This window comes from Montipora capricornis, chromosome 14 (assembly GCF_036669925.1).
Source record: "Montipora capricornis isolate CH-2021 chromosome 14, ASM3666992v2, whole genome shotgun sequence".
In the NCBI taxonomy this organism is placed as follows: domain Eukaryota; kingdom Metazoa; phylum Cnidaria; class Anthozoa; order Scleractinia; family Acroporidae; genus Montipora; species Montipora capricornis.
The window spans coordinates 490,001-510,000 of record NC_090896.1 but is presented as its reverse complement, the minus strand read 5'-3'; the positions used below and the strand labels follow the sequence as shown (position 1 = coordinate 510,000).

Genomic DNA, 20,000 nt, shown 5'->3' with positions numbered 1-20,000 from the left:
GCCTGCATTAACCCTTCCATTGACCCTTTGGATTAACACCATATATGTCCCCCTTCATGACCCTTTCACGCCAATAGTGCCACTCACAGATTTTACTCATAAATGGGGGCCCCTTCAGGGACAAATTAAAACAAAGTAGTTATAAAAGTGAATCCCAGCATACATTTAAGTTGGGAACAGGACAGTCAAGTCCTCTCAATGTGAAAGCAGCATAAGAAACTTGGTAAATATCTGGTCTGGTGTCAGGGTCTGGGTTGAGGATGTAACCTGAAAACAAAACAGAACATGATTTTCAGGCACTTTGTATTTCAAGGGATTATATTAAAGGATTAACACAGATCATGTGGCTGCTCCCTTGCTTTGCTGCGAGACCCTAGACAAGGAAGGGGGTGGGGAGGGCTAGGCAGAAAAGGTAAGAACTCACTAAATGCAACAACAAAAACTGCTCAATGAAGAAAAACTGCACAATGCTCCCACCTTAACCCTAACCCTAGCCCTAAACCCTAACCCTAAACGAAGACTGCTTGGCCTACATGAATCTGTGTAAATGGGAACGAACTATGAAGCTACCGCTCTAGATAGTTGTTGACCTAAATGCACAGAAAGTTAGCTTCTCTTTCTTTTTTCCTTAGTTAAAGTGCATCTGAACTGTAACTGATAAATAACTATGCTAAAAACAATCCTAACCTCAATTTAAATGTAATGTAAAGTTGAAAATATTTCAGTAATCAAAGGAATAAAGGAAAAATGTTATAAGCCATATTTAGGGTCACATGCTTTTATAGCATGCGATTGAAGAATATAGAGAACATTTTTTCTGGGCTGATTTGCTTGTGCTTTCTGGAGGAAGCATCTACATGTATTGGCAGTAGCTGTGACTTGCTTAGATGTTCCTTAAGTCCTCCAGAAATAATGCTTATCAAAGTATTGGATACTTAAGCGCATTTCTACCCAAAACTGAAGAAAATGAACTTACTGATAAGTTTGTTCAGCTGATGAGAATGTCGTGAGTTATCAGGGAAAGTGAACTGACCACTTTGTATGGCAAGAGGGCTTTCACCAAATGGGAGAGTAAAAAAACACAGCTTGTACAGAAGACATCCAAGAGCCTAAAAATACCAAATGAATTTAATTACTGATAGGAGCTTAGGAAATCTTCCCAGAAAAGAGACTCTTATAATAGATGGTAGCCTTAATTTGAATCACAACACTTATTCATATCATGTGGAAATGATCTTATGAGGGAATCCTTGCTCGCATCATTCTTTACATTAATTTTTGTTCAATAACATGTGAGTTTGATCTCAGATGGCATCGTGCTAGTTACAAATTAACCCATCGACATCCAAAGCGGCCGAAACCGGCCAGACTTAGTATTTTACTCTGTCTAACGCCAGACGATTTTACTCGTCAATGGGGAACCCCTGGGAGTCAATGGGTTAATCACTCACTTATGTTAATCACTCACGAAAAACTATGTCTCCATTAACTGACTTTCCAAGGAAAAAGAACTTGTTACACTTCGTGAAATCTCCAGTTTTCAGTCTTTTAGCTTTGATAACAAGCCAGTTAGAGCGGTTTTCAAATGACTGTCGTAAAACCAAAACCAAAGTAATTACTTTGGCCAATCAAAAAGGACGGAGACAATCCAGTAAACCAATCAAAACTCGAAGTAATCACACGTAGCCGACACAAAGCGCGGGAAAATGTGCACGTGCGAGCCATGATTGGTTTTGGTTTCACTTCTGATTGGTTGAAAAATTGGCGCGAGAACTTTGAACCAATCAATGAGTGAAGTAATGCAAAACCAAAGTAATTCACTAATTACTTTCGACACTCAATTGAAAACCGCTCCATTAGGCATCAAAAACGTATAAATTATTGGATGGCAAAGGCCCCTAATGATCCCATACACTTTTTGTAAAATTTTGAATTTTCAAAGCATCATTGCTCAGAGATTATTCTGGTATATCGGGAAGTAGTTTTCAAACATGGCTCATTTTGCAATGCACATTCTGTATGCAATGCTTTATTCTCAGCTGACTGCCTAGAAAACATTAGCCTTGTGCTAATAAGGCAAAAAAAAAAAATGTATGCAAAGATGCCTTCAGCCCTGAAAAATGTATTCAGGGCTTGTGTAGGTGATTCCAGAGGGACTGACTTTGTATCCCTGTTATGTAAATTACTGTATTCAAAGTGTACCTATGTACAAGTTGACCTTGTGTGTAAGTCTGCTTCCATTTTTTTAAGCTTAAAAACTGGGTTTTCTCTACTACCAGATAAGGTAGACAGGCATGGTAAGTTTCAGGAGGTTGATCACCATCACACACATACATGTAAACTCGCTCATCATTGCATCAGGAAGCAGCCTTTTTAGTTACACATTCATAGACATACAGAACGTTCAGGTCATAACTCTTAAAAACAACCCATCAAATTACATCTCATAGCACTGACCTGACCTCTTCTTTCTGAAGAGGTAGGTTACCTACATTGTACTTCTGCATTTGATATGAGACCACTATAGCGCTCCTTTCACCAAGAAAAATTCAGCAATCTACACATTATTATGTAGTTATTATTGAAATAGTTTGCAAAGTGAAACATTAGCCTTTGCCAGAGAAGTCAGAGGAAATGATCATACCCAGATATCAGCTTTGGTGGAAATTACTTTGTCGCTGTATAAGTCAATCATCTCTGGTGCACGGTAAGATAGCGTTGTGTACCTAATAAGAAATTTGGTAATTCTTTTGTAAGCTTTTAAACCTCCATAATGTGGACAATTTCAAGAGTACATGCGTATACATTTTTTAATTCCCTTGTAAAAATATGACTTCAACTTACTTTTGTATTTCTTCTTCCACCTTAGTCACTCCATCTTTCTGAAAGGCAAAAATTGTTAGAATGCATTGCCTGACACCTCATTAACCCAATGGGATGAAGCGTGTGCTGCTGGCAGAGTGGAAAGTCATGGGTACAGGATTGGAAACTTATGAAATGCACAGATTGTTCAATTTTGACAAACAAATTGTTCTTTTAATACAACAAGAGTGAAAGTACAGTACAACGGTGCTTGTGTTACTTTTAAGAGAGGGTTATCACCATAAATTGTATAATATTATAACTACTTATATGGATTAGCATTAAGAGAACACTATGACATTAACCACTTTTACGGCTAAACACAAGTGAAGAAAAAGAACAGAACTTGCAGAGGAATATTAACATGATGGCTTGATGACTGTAAATGACATAAAATACACATGTACAGGCTGTCTTCAACATACTACACATGCACAAGGCGATGAAATGTCACAACACTCCAATATAGCAATCCTTGTAAGAAAGGAGATCTTAGGTAGTTTCTGGTTTGTGCCTGGCCTTTGAAAGGCAGCATATAATGATGTACATGTAACATAGATAAATTCTGTAGAAAACTTAATTGCCTAACTTGTGAATTCCAAGGCAAATGTCACTTGAAAAACCAAGATCACACTCACCGCTTTGTGATTTGATTTTTCGAGTGAAATTTACCACCGGTTAGGCAATGAATTTTCCTTGAATCACATGAGTCTTAAGAGAAAACAAGCACATCCTCAGCAAGCGCACCAAAAGCAAAAAGGCCATTTTGGAGTCAACTTTTAAAAGACAGCGAATAGGAATCATGCTAAAATTAGAAATCATAGACATCACAGACATTTACAAGTGGTCCCATTTGATTCTCATAAGAATTGGCAAAATATGGCAAACAAGCAAGGACAAACTTCTAGCAAGATCTCCAACAAATTAACCAGTAAGTGCTTTAAACTATTTTTCATTCAGAATTCATGTACAATATTTAAATATGGAATATTGTGTCTGTGGTTCATTAGAAAGAAAAGAACTCTTAAATTTAAAGCTTAAAAGTCACTAAAAACGCGTCTTTTATTGCAGAGAGATCCTACCACAGTCAATTGACATTAGGCTGGAAATTGATGGAAAATATTTACTGGACAGTTGTTGAAAGTTGTTCCACTAAGCAAACCATTTACTGCTCCTGCCATAAAACCAGAGGGACTGGTTCCTTTCGTAAATGTAAATGCTCCTGGTGGCTGAACAGAAGGATTTATGTCAACAGCAAACTCACTCAAAACTTGCATTGAATGGTCATTTTCAGCAGTGTTGGCAGCACTGTAACCAGCCAACTTATGGGACATCTTTTGCAGTTTATCCTCAGGATTGTGGCCGTAGCTGGAGAATGACTCTGGATTGCAACGACCAGTCACCTCAGAGACTTCAAGAGAAAGTCGAAGTCACCATGTGGCATTTGAATTACTGTTTTGTGGGAACTGGAAATTGTAAATTTACCACCAAGGGTGGCAGTTAAAGCAATACTCTTCATCACCTTTGCAGGCGTATTTCTACCAACTAGAGTTGTCTTGTACCAGTCATTGGACTGGTATGAGAGAAACATAAAAGTTACTAGGATCGTCACCTTTAGGATGATGGCAAATGTACTCAACAAAAGCATGGTAAGGATCTCGCTCCGCTCTGTCCATTGTCCACATTTTATTGTTGTACTTTCTTGGCCATTTCTTTGCGCTTCCTTCGGACCCCTGGTGGTTCTATGTTTGGCATTCGTTGTATTCAATATACCATTCCGTAACAGTAAATCACTGGGCTGGCGGGCATGTTGTTCTTTAATTCCTCGCATTCCCAGGTGGGTAACATTATTCCACCAAACAAGATGAAGCAGTGCTCATGGATTTTGTAAACCAATTGCTCCTGATGAGCAAATCTTCTCAATTTCTGCTTCGACTGGTTGACCTGCATTTGGCTTGTTTCCAAGACCATCTTTCTTCAAATATTTTTTCTTCATGGAAAGAACAGTGGCAACTTCTTCAAACTCAGTACATGAGGATTTCTCTATGGCAAAGTTATCCGGTGCTGAATGGGCATGGCCGCTCAATAAAATACCTTTGAAAACCATTTTGATAAGTTTGTAGGGTAAAAAAAGTAAACTTTAAGGTAAAGTCTCTGCTTACAAGCCAGAAGGCCCATCAGGCCGGCACTTATCTCCGGTTTCCATAGCATGAAGCGACTACTCAGGACTCCCTGGATGGGAAGCTAGTCCATTGCAGGGTTACCCCCAGCATTTTGCCGGCACCCATTTTTACACCTGGGTGGAGAGAGGGATCATGAGAGTAAAGTGTCTTGCTCAAGAACACAACACAATGTCCCTGGCCAGGACCTGAGGAATCTATAGCTTTAGCTTCAATTTCTTTGGCTTTCTCAGGTTATTCTGATGTTTTGTTCATTTCTTGTTGTTGCTGATGATTTCTTGTACTTCGGAGAGAAAGCAGCTAAGAAGTCAAATTCAAATAAAATTTGGAAGACATTCATCATGTCTAAATTCGTTGTTTTGCAACGATTTCTGTGACATTTGCATGGGACAAAATGTCTTTAGCATGGCTTTCAGTTTCAGAAACAAAATGAAACAAACTTGCTCCAGGCTCATGAAAGTGCAATACAACTTGCCAGGCATGCAATTCCAAGCTACACGTAAATACCCTCCCTTTGTCTACCAATCACAATGGGAGCTTTTTCTTACTCATGCGATTCTATAAGATACAGTGTACCAGTATTAGTAACAAAGAGTTACCCCTTGAGTAAAATAGTCATGATGACATTAATGTAACTGGATTAAAACGTACCTGTGGATCAACTATTCTTCTTGTAGCACTACCGTAATCACACAGCACGAAATCTCCACGATCACTTCTTAAAATGTTCTCCACTTTGAGATCTCTATGAATGACTGGAGGGTCAGCATGGTGCAGTTTAGCAACAGCTTCACATGTGTCGGTGAAAACCTTCAAAACTAAGGATTCACTCAATCCTGAATTGATGTGCTCATTCATCAACTGGACAACATGGCCCTCTTTAAAAATAAAAAAAAAGAATTGACATCACAAACTTAATAAAAAAGAAGGTATTCCTGGCAAGAGAAAATTTGTTGACACCATCGGGCTACTAAAAAATTTAAATGCAAAGAGAACTACTGTACATGTAGTGCAGCATTCAGCAATCAAGCAGAAACACATAGAAAGCAATATGAAGAGGATAACAAGAAAGCTGATATAAAGGCAGTTTTTTAACTTGGAGTATACGCTTAGCTTAATCAACTGGTTTGCAGTTACATGTACCATAAAACCCATATCAGTCACACTTAAGTGATCCAATAATAATTTTATTTAGAAGATTGAGTTTTGTACTATTAAGACCCTCAATCACGAAAAGATATTACACAACTTTCATCTCTGTTTTGATATTACTGTTGATTTCCATCTACGATTGCGAGCTCAGCTTGGCTTAATTATTCAGCAGGGAGAAGACAGGCCTTCTGATAGGGTGCGATTAAAAAATGCAAATAATGCGATTTTTTTCTCAGCAATTTTAAGCTTGTTTTATGAGGTTTCAGGTTAAGAAAAACACTTTTTTGCTGCCCCAAAGACATTTTGAACACAAAGGAACAGTAATTATGTATCTTGATTGACATTAGTTGGGATAAATAAATAAAAAATGAGGTCTTCTGCACTACCGGTGCACCACGTTAAAAGTTGAAAGGACACAGCTAACATGTCAAATGAATGATCAAGGTGCTTGTCAACCACAAACTTCCGAAGATGGTCAATCACAATAGGGCCATACCCCCATTTATACGAGAGAAAATAAGCCGCGGCTTACATAAGACTCGAATGTTCCCCCTGTATAAATGGTACAAAATCTACGTTCATGTCTCTTTCAAGCTGCGGCTTATATTGACCTGGGAATATATATTCGTATAAATAGTTCCTTTTGCGTATTTTGTACACCGTGGCCAGAGTAAGCCGTGACTTATTTTCTCTTGTATAAACGGCCCTAATATTGCACGACAAGAAAAACATCAGTCCATCGTCCACGTGGACTGTACCTGTCAGGTAATTTCTTGCTCGATCGTGAGCTGTCAGATTGGGCGGAATGTGGGAACTTCCTTCTTCGTCGAAGAAAAAGTGGTTGTTTTCACAACAAACTTATCCATGAGTAAGTTTTTATCAGTTTTCAACGAAAGAAACTACATTTTGGCGAAAAACTTACAACTTCGCTTATTTTTCACAAATCTCTTCTCTAAGAGAAGGCAACTGTGTCATCATTTCAGTGGTGTGTGTAGGCGGCGAAATACGAGATACAAAAACCCTCAACTTGTCGCGCAACATTGTTTCGTTGCAAGTTTTGGTCGATGTTTCGCGTTTTTCACCTTGATCAACTTGACCCGCAACAAAAACATTTGTTGCGCGTTAAAGAAATGCAGCGCGCTGATTGGTTCATTTGCCAGTACACGAGCACATTTGCTGCGCGACAAGTTGTGAGCTTGATGAAAAACGAGCAACAAAGCCAAAATTTGTTGCTCAGAGTAGACCCGTGCTCTACTTTTCGCAACAACTTTCTTCAACCCGCAACAAATGTTTTTGTTGCGCAACAAGATGATCATGCAAGGTGAAAAACGGGAAACATCAGCCCAAACTTGCAACGAAACAATGTTACGCGCCAAGTTGAGGGTTTTTGTATCTCGTATTTAGCCGTGTTTGTGTTGCACCAATAGGAGAAGACTTGTACCATGTCCCCAACATTAAAGCCTTGAACTTCGAATGTTTACGAAATTGAAGGTGACAAAGGTTTTTAAGCCTTTTTCCAAGATAAATCATCTTAAAAATGGTGTATTTATGCAGGAATTTCAAAGAAACGTGTTGATTTATGTTTCATTTTATGAATTTTGTGCGTCTTTTGTGAATTATGTGATTTTTCGTGAATTGCGCGATCGGATGCGATTTGAGGTCGATTGTGCGAAATCGCACCATAGCGTAATATCAGAAGGCCTGAGAAGACGCTATGTACAGCATTTCTCCTTATTGAGATCCTTTGCGTTTGTGACTAATTCGATATATAATAATTTAGTATGAACATGAAAACAGCTGGTTGGTCAGTGCAATGCTCAGGGTTTTCAGAGCGGATCAATTTGTCTGATGTGAGGACTTCACTGGACCCATAAAGAAATTAAAATTATTGGCCACTGAAGGCATGTTGATCAAGCGACTGGACAAAGAAGAAACATGTTCAGCTGATATAGCCAAACATAGTCAGCTGTTGACTTTGCTCATGGGGACTGTGGGAATGTATAATTTCAAACTAGTTCAATTCTGATTTTTCTTTTCAACATTTTAGAATAAAATAGAAGTTAATGCCGATAAGCAAATACCAGGTGGAGCCATTACCCTATTTGGCTCTTTCAATCAATCTTGCCATGTGACCCTTCTCAGCTTGACTTTCTCAGAAAGCTCAAGTTTTTGTTTGTTAACAATTTTCTGGCCTCACAAACAGGGTACGGTATTATGCCTTCTGTTGTTTAAAAACAACAATTTTATTATTGTTTTGAAACAACAGAACTGGAACTGGAACAAGGCACAAAGCAGATTACCATCCATCCGAACTGGCAGGGAAATTCTCACACTCCACCGTGAACCCCTCCAATTCAAGTGCTCCTACTGAGGATGTTTCACCCCAGTCAATCAACAGAAACCATCACCGCACCCAACGATGCACTGTTTGAGACAGGTGGTCAACAACAGGTAAATCCTAGTTAACCAAGATGGCCATCTAGCAAGGCATGTTCTACGTGCAGGCACATCCCAACCATGTTAGCCATACCTATTTCCAACATCATGGATGAAAAACTACAACAAACTACTGCAAGAGCTGCTACTTCAATCTGTGCAACCTCGACAAACACCATGGCATTTAGACCAGTTTACCGATCCCAAGGTCGTCGCCAGCCTTCTCAACCAACCCAGCACCAGCAACCATATACTTCCTACCCTCTCTCAAGTACTGTCTCTGTTATCAGCACATGTCCCAATCAAGTTTTAACAGGCCATATTAAGGATGAGCGCGTTAGGTTTGACACCCTGCTGCCAGAGAACTTATGCCTTTCAGACAAGGGGTACTGGTAACCATTTCTCTTGATGGTAAACAATTTATTGTCCCCTACTCCCCCAGTAAAAAGAAAACCCACATCAATTCTATCCACAAATGGCTGTTGGCTTTTTCAGCGTATTGTACTATCCTTTTCAATTCTTTCCATTAAAGACCTCCTGCTCAGTTAATAAGAGCTAAATGTTATATACTATATTATTATATATTATATATATAATATATTATATATTATCACTATTATATTATATATTATAAAGTAACTTCAACACTTTCATGTGGCCTTCTTGTGACATTGACTTCCGTATGAAAGCAGCCACAAACCTTGCCCTTAAGGTCTCGGTAAAGGTAAAATTAATATGGCGTCTCGCTCAATTTTTTTTGTTTTTGCAAATCTTGAATCAGTGAGCTGTGAAGTAAATTTTCCTGAAAAAAATTCTTACAAATTAATTTTAAACTCTTGAAGCTCTGTAACTGAACACTAGCAACCCTGAATAATTGGCAAGAGTACAAACAAGCTCGAAACAGGATAACTACCTTGCTATATTCTGCTGAAGCACAGTATTGGAGGGAGAAGTTCACTGAGGCTAAACCCTAACCCTAAAGACTGTTGGCAGAATAACTGGTAAAAGAAAGCACTCTACTATTGGCCCTGTTAAAAGGCCCTTGATAATCCCAAGTGCAGTTTCCACAGCTCTTTTAAGCACTCATTTTATGCTGAAGAAGGTTACACATGTAGTATTTTAACTGAAACGTTCATAAAAAGTTTTTCAGTCAGTGACAACAATTTTTTTAATTCTTTTTACTATCATGCCTGGCTACAACGTATGGTATTCTTAAACTCAAATAATTCAATCTATTAGCTTCAATATGATACAGTGAATATAGTTTGACCATAAACAAAAAAATGGCTGTGCGACAATTTCATTTTTCTGCGGACACGTCATTTTCCTTTACCAAGACCTTAACTGGGGAGACCAGGTTTCTAATGAAATCTACTGGGCAAGATAAGTCCTCCTTCCCAATTCACCGCTCAGTCTTGTCCCAAAGAAGAACAGTGATAGATGGCATACTATTTTTCACCTATTCTTTCCTACCCCTTCTACATGCCTATGCGTCCACCGTGATCCATTTCATTACTCACCTATCCAGCCCGTCTCTCACGTGCCTTTAAAGTTTTTTCTGGCAGCATTCAACCACCTTCACGTAGAGTTTGACTGCCCCATGGACCTTTCAGCAATTGATGCCTTTCCTTTACAAACTATGAAGGGGATCAAAATTTCCTATGGCACTGTAAAGAAGGCTTGCTCCCCTATTTCCTCATCGGTTCTCCATAGACTCTATCCAAACCCTTTCAGTCTTCTGATGTGTGCTCTTGTAATCAAGAAGTCTAAAACTGATCCTTTCTGGGAGACAGCCAGGCTCACCAATGAAACGTCAACCTCAGACGTGTGTTCGGTCACTGCTCTGCAAGATTATATGCTTCAAACTGCAACCCAAGAACCTGGTCAGTCAGTCCTCAGACTCTACTGTGGGTTATATCTCACTTGGACTTTGCTCACCAACCACTCAAGGTCCCTCCTAAACCTCTCTGACATTGACAGCCCCTCATTGTCTCTCATAGCTTCAGGATTGGTGCCACCACCACTGCCTGAGCTGCAGGCATCCATGACTGGCATATCACGTTCTGGGTCAATGTAAGTCTAGCGCTTCTTAAACTTAAACTAGGACCCCCAAAGAAGCAATATTTTTAGTTCTTTAATCAATGGCCTCGTGCTCCTCCTTTTAACAACTCTCCCTGGAGCCCGTATGAACACTACGGTCTTGCATTGAAATTTGAGTTTTCTACCAAACAGTAATGCACTGTGACACTTGGTTGGAATATTTTACTATAAAATTCTAAACCTATAGTGTTTTTACCTACAGCCACAGCCATCATATTGGCATAACATTATGCCAGGACATTATGCCAGCAACTAAGCCCATCTTGCAATACAGGCATGAGGCATACCCTCGGCTAGGCGCCAAGGCCCCTCATCCAGTGATCCATACAGGTAGTGTTATCCACACCTTGCCAGTACATTCCCTGCCCCCTCATTTACTCCCAATTTGTGTGTCTGCTGAGAAGAGTTAAACTTGCCCTAGATTGTCACTCTGAATGGCGCTCTGTGCCATCCGGCATCCCCCAGGGAACAAAATTAGGCTCCTGGTTATTTCTTGTCATGATTAATGATCTGGAAACCCCAGCTGACATGTGGAAATACATGGACGACACATCTTGTTCCAAAATAGTTACAAAGGGCAGTGAGAGCAAACTCCAAGAACCTGTGGATGACCTTTCAAGACAAGCGAGTATCGATGGGTTCCAAGCGAATGAGGGCAAGTGCAACGAACTACAAATTGGATTCTCAAACAACAACCACGATTTTGAACCCGTAGTCCTAAATGGCAAACTTCTTGAATAAGTCACCAGTGCCAAATTGCTAGGCATGATCATTAGCCACGATTTAAAGTGGAACATGTAAACCTCTGAACTAAGTAGAAAATGTTCGTCTCATCTCTACTTTTTGAAACAACTTAAGAGATCTCGAGTTGCACCAAGTGAACTTGTGCTATTCTACGTGACATGCCTTAGGCCCGCCCTGGAATATGCAAGTCCTGTATTCCATCGTTCCCTACCAAACTACATCAGCGAAGATTTGGAACGGATCCAAAGGAGGGCACTCAGAATCACCTATCCTGACCTGTCATATAGTGTAGCAGTAGTAACAGCTGGCCTTCCGAAACTTCATGAGAGGAGAGAAAAGATTTCAACCGATCTGTTCGACGAGATAGTCTGTGACCCCATTCATAGACTCCACAGCCTCCTCCCCCAAAGGAAGAGTTGTAAATATGCACTGAGACGCAAAAGAGATTTTACCCTCCCCAAATGCAAAAGCGAGCGTTTGAAGAACAGTTTTATTTTTAGCCATGTCTATAATACGTAGATAATTTTTCTTCTTTCTTTAAGACAAAGTTGTATATATTCCGTAATTCAGCCTATGGCTGCAAGGTGTTTATAATAAAAGTATCTATCTAAAGTATCTATCTATCTTTTATGGCGCACATGTGCATAAAGTCTAATAATTATAATTCATATCATAATCTTAAACAAAGGAACTATGTTAGTTTGAAATGTGAAACAAATATAACATCAAACCATACTAAAATTATACATGCTGACTCACACACTTCAAATGGGCAAAAAAGACAGCTGCTTGAAAGCACCAATCGTACTCAAGTACTGTAAGTTATTATTGACTTTCTCATGACTTCTGAATCATAATAATAATTGCAGACTTAATATTCATAAAATTATATGCAAAGACATGAAAAAATAAAAACATTATTTTAGAGTACGCAACAACTGTTTTGGTAACCTTTGGCAATCATCAGGAATCTTCAGAGGTCTTGAGAAGTCAATGGAAAATGATCAATTACTGAGTAGTTGGCAGGTACAGCAATGACAATCTTCCAGACAAAGTGCAGAAAGGAAGCACATTGTTCCAACATACCTCTACAATATTCCATGAGTATGAGAACCTCGTAAATACCAGGGCTGGTCTGATTGATGGTGCAACCAAGGTATTTGATGGTATTCTTGTGGCCTGATAAAAGTTTCTATAGAAAAGATATCCTCGAGTTTAGGTCATGAATTCAGTTACCACATTACGTGTATGTATCCACTTTGTCATTTTTCCAGTCTCTCCAAAATGCAATAAAGTCATGTCATGCAAACAAGTACATGAGCACCTTTTGCAATGATCAGATCACTTGAGTAAACTAAAGGGACTAAAGTTTAAGAGTTAGCGAAAAGCAGTCACAAACCATTATCTCAATTTCTTGCTTGCAGATTTCTAGATCATGCACATTGTTAACTGAGATTCTCTTGAGTGCATGTCGTTTTCCACTGGGTACCCTGACCAAAAACACCAGTGAAAATCCACCTGTGGGATAAAATAATATTATTAATCAAAAAAATGTGGGGATATGCAGAACCACAGTTTACCCAGACGTATGGGTAAAACGCTGTTACAAACATATATCTACAGAATCTCTGTGGCTCATGTTGCAACTACAACAGGGATCGATGCTGATTGGTCAGCTGTTTTTTGAATGGAAATGTTTGCATAATTTTCAAAATATTTCAGTCAACCATTGAAGTAACTAACGGTATCAGGAAAATGACACCACGGAATTCAAGTTTTCCTTTCTAGGTAGCCTACATGATCTTCAATGCTGTGTTCAAATTCTTTTCAAAATGAAAAAACGAAGACTTACTTAAAGCCCATTCCATGAAAGTTTTGAATACTGCATTACAGGACCTGAATCCACATTGAATGACAAACATTAGTATAATTACATAGGTGATTACTGAAAATTCTCTGCACTGATTGCTTGCTGTTGAGATGATTATTACACGATAATCACCAAAAATAGTTGCAAGCCGTCTTGTCAAGGTGACAGACAAAGAAATTAATTGTTTTAAGGAAAAGGCATATTTCTCAAATACACTGTGATCACCTGTGTAATTATACTAAAACAAGAATTCACCTCACCTTTGGCAAATCATAATAAGTGTTTGCAATAGGAGGTAGATTAACCTTTGATTTAGCATTTCATTAATGTCAAGTCACTTTCCCATTCCCTGAAAAATAGGAGCCCTGTGGGAGCTTAATTGGGACAAGGTTATTTGCGCTCCACGACTAGGGTGGAAAAAAATCCTTCATGATTTCTCTGTCCATGATTCATCAAGGAACTCTTGCAATGGTGGCCCTTCAACTATATTGTACATGTAAATGCATTTGATTTGTTTGCCTCAATATATATATGTAGTCAGTTCAGTAGATCCCTTGAGCCAACAACGTATCACCCCCTGGAGGATCACAAATGGATTCACAGTCCAAGTTGAGGAGAAATTGACAGAAAGTTATATATGCAGTTAGTTATGTACATTTGTATATATATGTCCAAAATTTGTGCTGGGAATAACTTTTAGTATATGCTAAAACAGTGGATAATGTTGAAGGCACACTCTGATTGGCTACTCAAACTCCAAATATCGTTTGCTATTCACCTCTGAGCAATTCACATAGGATTTGCGCCGAAAATATTGCAATCGTTTGCAGGAATAGATGAGTATAAATCATCTTTTTGTGCTATATTATCTCACTTTTTTAGTATATGCAAAACCAACTATTCACCTCAGTGTCAGTGGCTAGTGGTGGATATTATCAAGTGAAGCTATGATCTTCGCAGTTATGAGCGCAATTTTTGTAATTATTTAGAGAAGCCTGAAAAATTCAGGACTTCAATGGGGTTTGAACCCGTGACCTCGCAATTCTGGTGCGACGCTCTAACCGCCTGAGCTATGAAGCCACTAACGTTGGGACCTGGTCATTTGTGGGTTCTAATGGTCCCATGAGGAATAAATCAATGATGAAATGGTATATGAAATATATCCGCAGTTCATATATAATTCATTTCAAATACCATTTCATCGGTGGATATTATGTTACACACCACTAGCAACCTCCACTTCAATGAATAGTTGTTAGCTACTTCATTCAACATATTAAAGGCAAATGTGTGTAAGCTTTAATAGAACAACAAATCTGCAGTCTGCATTAAACAGCAACTTGATTATACAACTTATCATCATAATCAGTACAAATCATTCTGCAATGTACCAATTTTTTTATTGTTGTCTTTCTAATTATGCAATCACCCACTAATATGTTGACTTTAGTAATATCTTAACTTTTTATAAACACAGAACCTTAATTTGGGATGATCGAAGTCATCATTTATTGTCCATTATAAAGTTTTCTGAATGCTTAATATATTAAGTTCAGCAAGCTAATAACTTATCTGGCTACCACGAATTTTCAAACGATCGACGCTACCTCAACTCAAAAACTAAACGTAAGCAACAAAGAAGTGAAATCTAAACGGAAAAACCCCTTTACCTTCAGCAATAACTTCCTCCACCACGCACTGGCACCCTCCAACAACGAATGTCTTTCCCACAAAACTGCTTTGGTGGTCGCCACTTCCACTCGAAGAAAAGAACTTCTTCATTTTTCACACGAATCAGGAACCCCCAACACTAAATCTTAGCGCTTTGGTGTGTTTACATATTAAAGAGTGAACCCTGCCACTAATATCGGCACACTTGATGGAAATTAGAGATTCCTTTCCACTTTTCCACTTGAAAAAAAAAACATGGCGGACAACCACCCCATGAATCTCCGCGAGCTACTACTTCCCGAACATTAAAAGAGCCCAAAAGTTTGATAATTAAACTTCCGGTCTTCCTTCATCGCAAAAAAATTACGCCAGACCATATTTATCGTCAACGAGGAACCCCTCAGAGGCGAAATGGTTAACAAAATCGAGGTCAATGTAAGAGACGTTTCTAGAGTGGATCACGTCCAGAAAATGATAAATATCCAATAATAATAATTATCGCTAACTTGGTGTAGCTAATATCCCCGAACATTTACCCTCCCATCCATGATATACCACAGAGGATGGACCTAGGCATTTATAGATTATGCTAGTAAAAGTGGCATATTATGCTAGTAGCATTGTGGTTTTTTTTGGCCAAATTATGCTAACATTACGCTCTTTTTTCCAAATTATGCCACCGCTTTTTTAAATTATGCTCTTTGAAAAAATGCAAAGGGTCGGCTCGCTTCTCTCCCGCTCTTCTAGACGAATTGAAGTTTTGGTTTAAAAGCATTGAATTTTTTAATGGTTACTCCATTCCGCCTCCCCCTGATTCGTCCACTGTTATTTTTTCCGACTCGAGCGACACAGCTTTCGGAGGCTTTTGCGCCTCCCTCTACGGCACTGTGACCAGCGGTATGTTCACGATCGACGACTTCTTTTCGTGAACTGTAAGCTATTTACTTTGTTTTGCTCTCTTTTGTTGAGCACTTGAGCTCAAGAAGGTAAAAATTTTTACCGACCATCTGAGTGCCGCCAGGATAGTTTCTATTGGTAGCTCTAAGGTCCATCTTCAGTCGGTGGCTCCGAGTATCCTTTGTTTTTCCCATGGTATTGCCTTGGAAGGGTAGTGGATTCCCTGGTCGCCCAGCGAGAGGGCCGATCTCTTAAGCCGTTTAGTTGACAAGGATGATTGGCGGGTCAATCCCTCCGTGTTTCGACTGCCTGAAGCCAAATGGGGTCCCCACGCGATCGACCGTTTTGCCTCCTATTATAACGCTCAGCTTCCGCGTTTCAACTCCAAGTTTTTTTCTCACTGTTGCCCCGGTGTTGATGCCTTCGTCCGGGATTGGAGTGGAGAGAGTAACTGGGTTTGCGGTGGGTTTCGTCGTGAACGCCGTTCGAGTTGTCACGGCTTGTTCCGGTCGTGGGACTTATGTGATGGACCTTCACGGTTTAAGTCACTCGTCAGGGAGGTTTTTGGGCTTTCCGCCATACATGACCTCATTTTGGAAGGCCGAGGTCAGATGCTTATCTATAAGTCCAACCCGTCCGTTTTTCGCGTTTGCCCAAAATTCAGAATGTTGGCTTTGCGAGTGGATTTTGGGTGGGTTGTTGGTGGTGTTACGGATGGTGTTTCGAGCTTGATTTGGCATATTTTGAGTCTGAATTGGCACGTTTTGAGCCTGATTTGGCACATTTTGAGCCTGAATTGGCATAGCTTGAGCATTATTTGGCGTGCATCGAGTTTGTGTGGTCTCGTCGTGGTTTGTGCCCGCATCGGTATTTTTGGTGATTGGCGCAGTAGTTGTTTGATTTTCGCGATATTTCTTCTTTTCTTTCAGATGTCCTGAGTTCCGGGATTTGTCTTGAAGCGGAATCATTGACCGATTCTTTGTTGAGTGATGTGATTCCAGGCCTCATTGATCTGCAATTGGATGCTAAGCTTCCTTCCACGTTGCTGAAGTACAAATCTGGCTGGTTGCGTTGGCACTAGTGGGCTTTGTCGAAGGTTGGTGTTTTCGTTATATCAGGAAAACCTTTGCATAGAGCATTGCTTATTTCTGAATTAGCTGAACGTTCGTCTGAGAATAACACCAGCATATCTTCTATAGAATCTCCCGTTTATGCTATTAAGTGGGGCTACGCAATGGCTGGTATCGAGGCTTGTCTTGTTCGCCATTCTTCCGAGTAAAGTTTGCTTTATATAGAAGATGCCAAAAGAAGGCTTGCGCGCCCAGTTCAGGTTAAGGAGCCACTGTCGGTAACACTGTACAGGCGATTGCTGCGCATTTTGGCTCTAGCTTTTCGCTTTCCGATCTTCGTTTTTTGTTCGTCCTTTTAGTTGTTTTTGCTGGCCTTTTTCGCATTGACGAGATTAGGAAGATAGCACTTAGTGATGTCTCTTTTTTTTTGTGATCATAAGTCAGTTTACGTGCCTGAGCACGAAAACGATCAGCATAGGGAAGGCCACACTGCTTTTCTCGCTAGATCTGGCAAGGTTACTTGTCCTGTGGCTGTCACCGAGCGGTTGATTAAGCTTTTGCCGAAGTCTTCCTCTGCGTTCCCATTGGTTCGTAGAATTGTAAAGCCAAGTCCAAGGAGCATTTTCATTCTAGTTTGGGCGTTTCTTTTTCCTCTTTAAGGGAGGAGTTTAGGAAGCGTATTAAGCCATTTGTTAGGGAAGTTTCTAAGTACGCCAAGCACAGTATGAAGTCTGGTGAGGCGTCCAATGTGGCTTGTAGGAAAATAAAAATTTGGTTTTATCAACGGAGTTGATAATGTAATGTACGGTGGCCACTCTGTACGGTGGCCAATTAACATTATCAACTCCGTTGATAACTACTTCCCCACCGACGCAGCACCACAGTTTCTTTAGAAACTACCCCCTTCATTCATTTGTAGGAAATGATAGTTGGTGATTTGTTAGATATCCATGCTGGAGGGAGATGCGAATCCACTTGGCATAGGTATAATTAAGCATGGTCTTAGCGAGCGTTTAGCAGTAGCTAAGGTGCTTTCAATTTAGTTATTTCTGATATTCGTTTATATATAATAATAACAATAATAATAATAATAATAATAATAATAATAATAATAATAATAATAATAATAATAATAATAACAATAATGATGATGATGATGATAATAAGCGTATGACTCCGTGGATCACCGTTGGTTGGAAAAGTTGTTTTCTCTTCATCGTTTTCCCAGGTGGATAGGCGAGGTGATTACGAGGTTAAGCGCCAAGTGGAACACAAAGATTGCCGTGAGAACTGTGAAAGGGATGGAGACGTCTGAGCGTATAAGTTTAACAAAGGGTCTTCCCCAGGGCGATGCCCTGTGTCCGAGGCTGTTCACGATGAGTATAAATCCCCTAGCGTGGAAGTTGCGAGCTTCTGAAGGCTATCGACTCTCGAGACCTATTAGCCAAAAGGTCACGGATCTCTTGTATATCTAAAGATATACGCAACTTCACAAGGCAAGCTTCAAGTTGTGATGAGTGATGCGAGAATGGCGATGGAAGATATCGGGCTAGCGTGGAACGAGCGAAAGTGCGCAGTGGCTCACGTGAAGCGGGGCAAACTCGAGACGTCGGACGGGTTGATTATCAGGGAAGATGATGTGATCGAAAGTTTGAAAAAAGGATAACAATATAAATTCCTGGGAGTACTGGAGAATGTTAGTCATGAAGACAACCGGGTTCTTCAGAATGCAGAGAAGGTGTACATGGATAGACTATCAGTGATATGGTCGAGTCCGTTATCAGACTACAACAAAGTGTTGGCGACCAATCAGTTCGCACTTCCGGCTTTATACTTCATGTGAACCCAGGTGTGGACTATTGCGGATTTGCAGAGGTTAGACAGAGAGACTCGTAAGGTCATGGTTGTTAATGGAGCTAAACACCCTTTGAGCTCCACAGATCTACTGTACCTACCTAGGAAGTTAGGAGGGCGGGGCCTTAAGTCCATCGAGAGGGAGTACAAGACCATCAAGATAAAGGCAGCTATGAACTTGCATTCCAAGAAACGATCCAACTATGCACCTGGTGAGACAGTCCCGGAGGAGAAGGCGGCTCGTACAGGGAGCAGATCGCTGATAAAGGATGCAGAAAGTTACGCAAAAACAGCTGGGATTACGATTAGAGTTGCAGTACCCACAGCCAGTGGGGGTTACGGAAACTGGGAACGTAATTGACAGAAAGAAGTTCAGTGGGTGGAGTAAGAAAGTAAACCAGAGCAGAGGCTGTGCAGAGATTGAAAGTGAGGGATGGCAAGGGAAATTAATAGCGGAGAGATGAGAGATGAAGATGTGGACGAGGAATTTTTTGATTGGCTGTCAGGTTGGAAAACAGCTCCAATTAAGACAGTGGCGGAACTACAAGAGTTATATCAGCAACTTCTGCCAACTAAGCTATACGCCTCGAGGAAGACCAAGACACACACAGGCGGTGATGAGAAATGCAGGCTATGTCGAAAGGCACAAGAGAGTGTCGCACCAGTGGTATCAGGCTGCAGTGCACTGGTGCAAACCTTGTAACTGACTAGGCACAACGCAGCACTCAAAATTCTATTCTTTGAGATGCTTAAGGGCTACCAGCTGGCGGACGCCATCCCACCCTGGTATTCACCAGTCCAGCCCAAACCGGTGTATCAAGACGGCAAGGTGACGGCGGATTGGAATGTGCCTGTTTTCGCGGAGCACCTGCAAGTAAGAGCCAACAGAGTTGACACTAGGTTCGTAGACAGGGAAAACAAGAAGGTGATGCTGATAGAGATGAGCTGTCCCTGGATGGATAACAGAAAGCAGAAAGATGAGGAGAAGACCTTAAAGTATGCGCCTTTGCGACTAGGACTCAAGAGACAGCACCCAGGGTACAAGATTCAAAAGTTCAACATCGTTATTGACGCTTTTGGTGGTTACTCAAGGAGTCTGAAGGATAAAGTCAAGACGTTAGTGGACTCAGATAGGTACCAAGAGGTACTCAGAGGAATGCAGAA

General features: G+C 40.3%; 1 protein-coding gene across 1 annotated transcript in view; it reads right to left on the bottom strand.

Moving 5' to 3' along the window:
- Positions 1 to 15,369, bottom strand: part of LOC138032457 (AP2-associated protein kinase 1-like) — a 23,694-nt gene extending 8,325 nt beyond the window's left edge. The window contains exons 1-8 of the mRNA XM_068880136.1: positions 15,015 to 15,369; positions 12,874 to 12,992; positions 12,561 to 12,666; positions 5,694 to 5,920; positions 2,845 to 2,882; positions 2,645 to 2,726; positions 977 to 1,109; positions 164 to 267 (exon numbers count right to left, since the gene is read on the bottom strand). Of these exons, the coding sequence (XP_068736237.1) occupies positions 164 to 267; positions 977 to 1,109; positions 2,645 to 2,726; positions 2,845 to 2,882; positions 5,694 to 5,920; positions 12,561 to 12,666; positions 12,874 to 12,992; positions 15,015 to 15,126 (921 nt within the window). The 5' untranslated portion in view covers positions 15,127 to 15,369. The remainder of the gene's footprint in view (positions 1 to 163; positions 268 to 976; positions 1,110 to 2,644; positions 2,727 to 2,844; positions 2,883 to 5,693; positions 5,921 to 12,560; positions 12,667 to 12,873; positions 12,993 to 15,014) is intronic.
- Between the last annotated feature and the right edge of the window lie 4,631 nt (positions 15,370 to 20,000).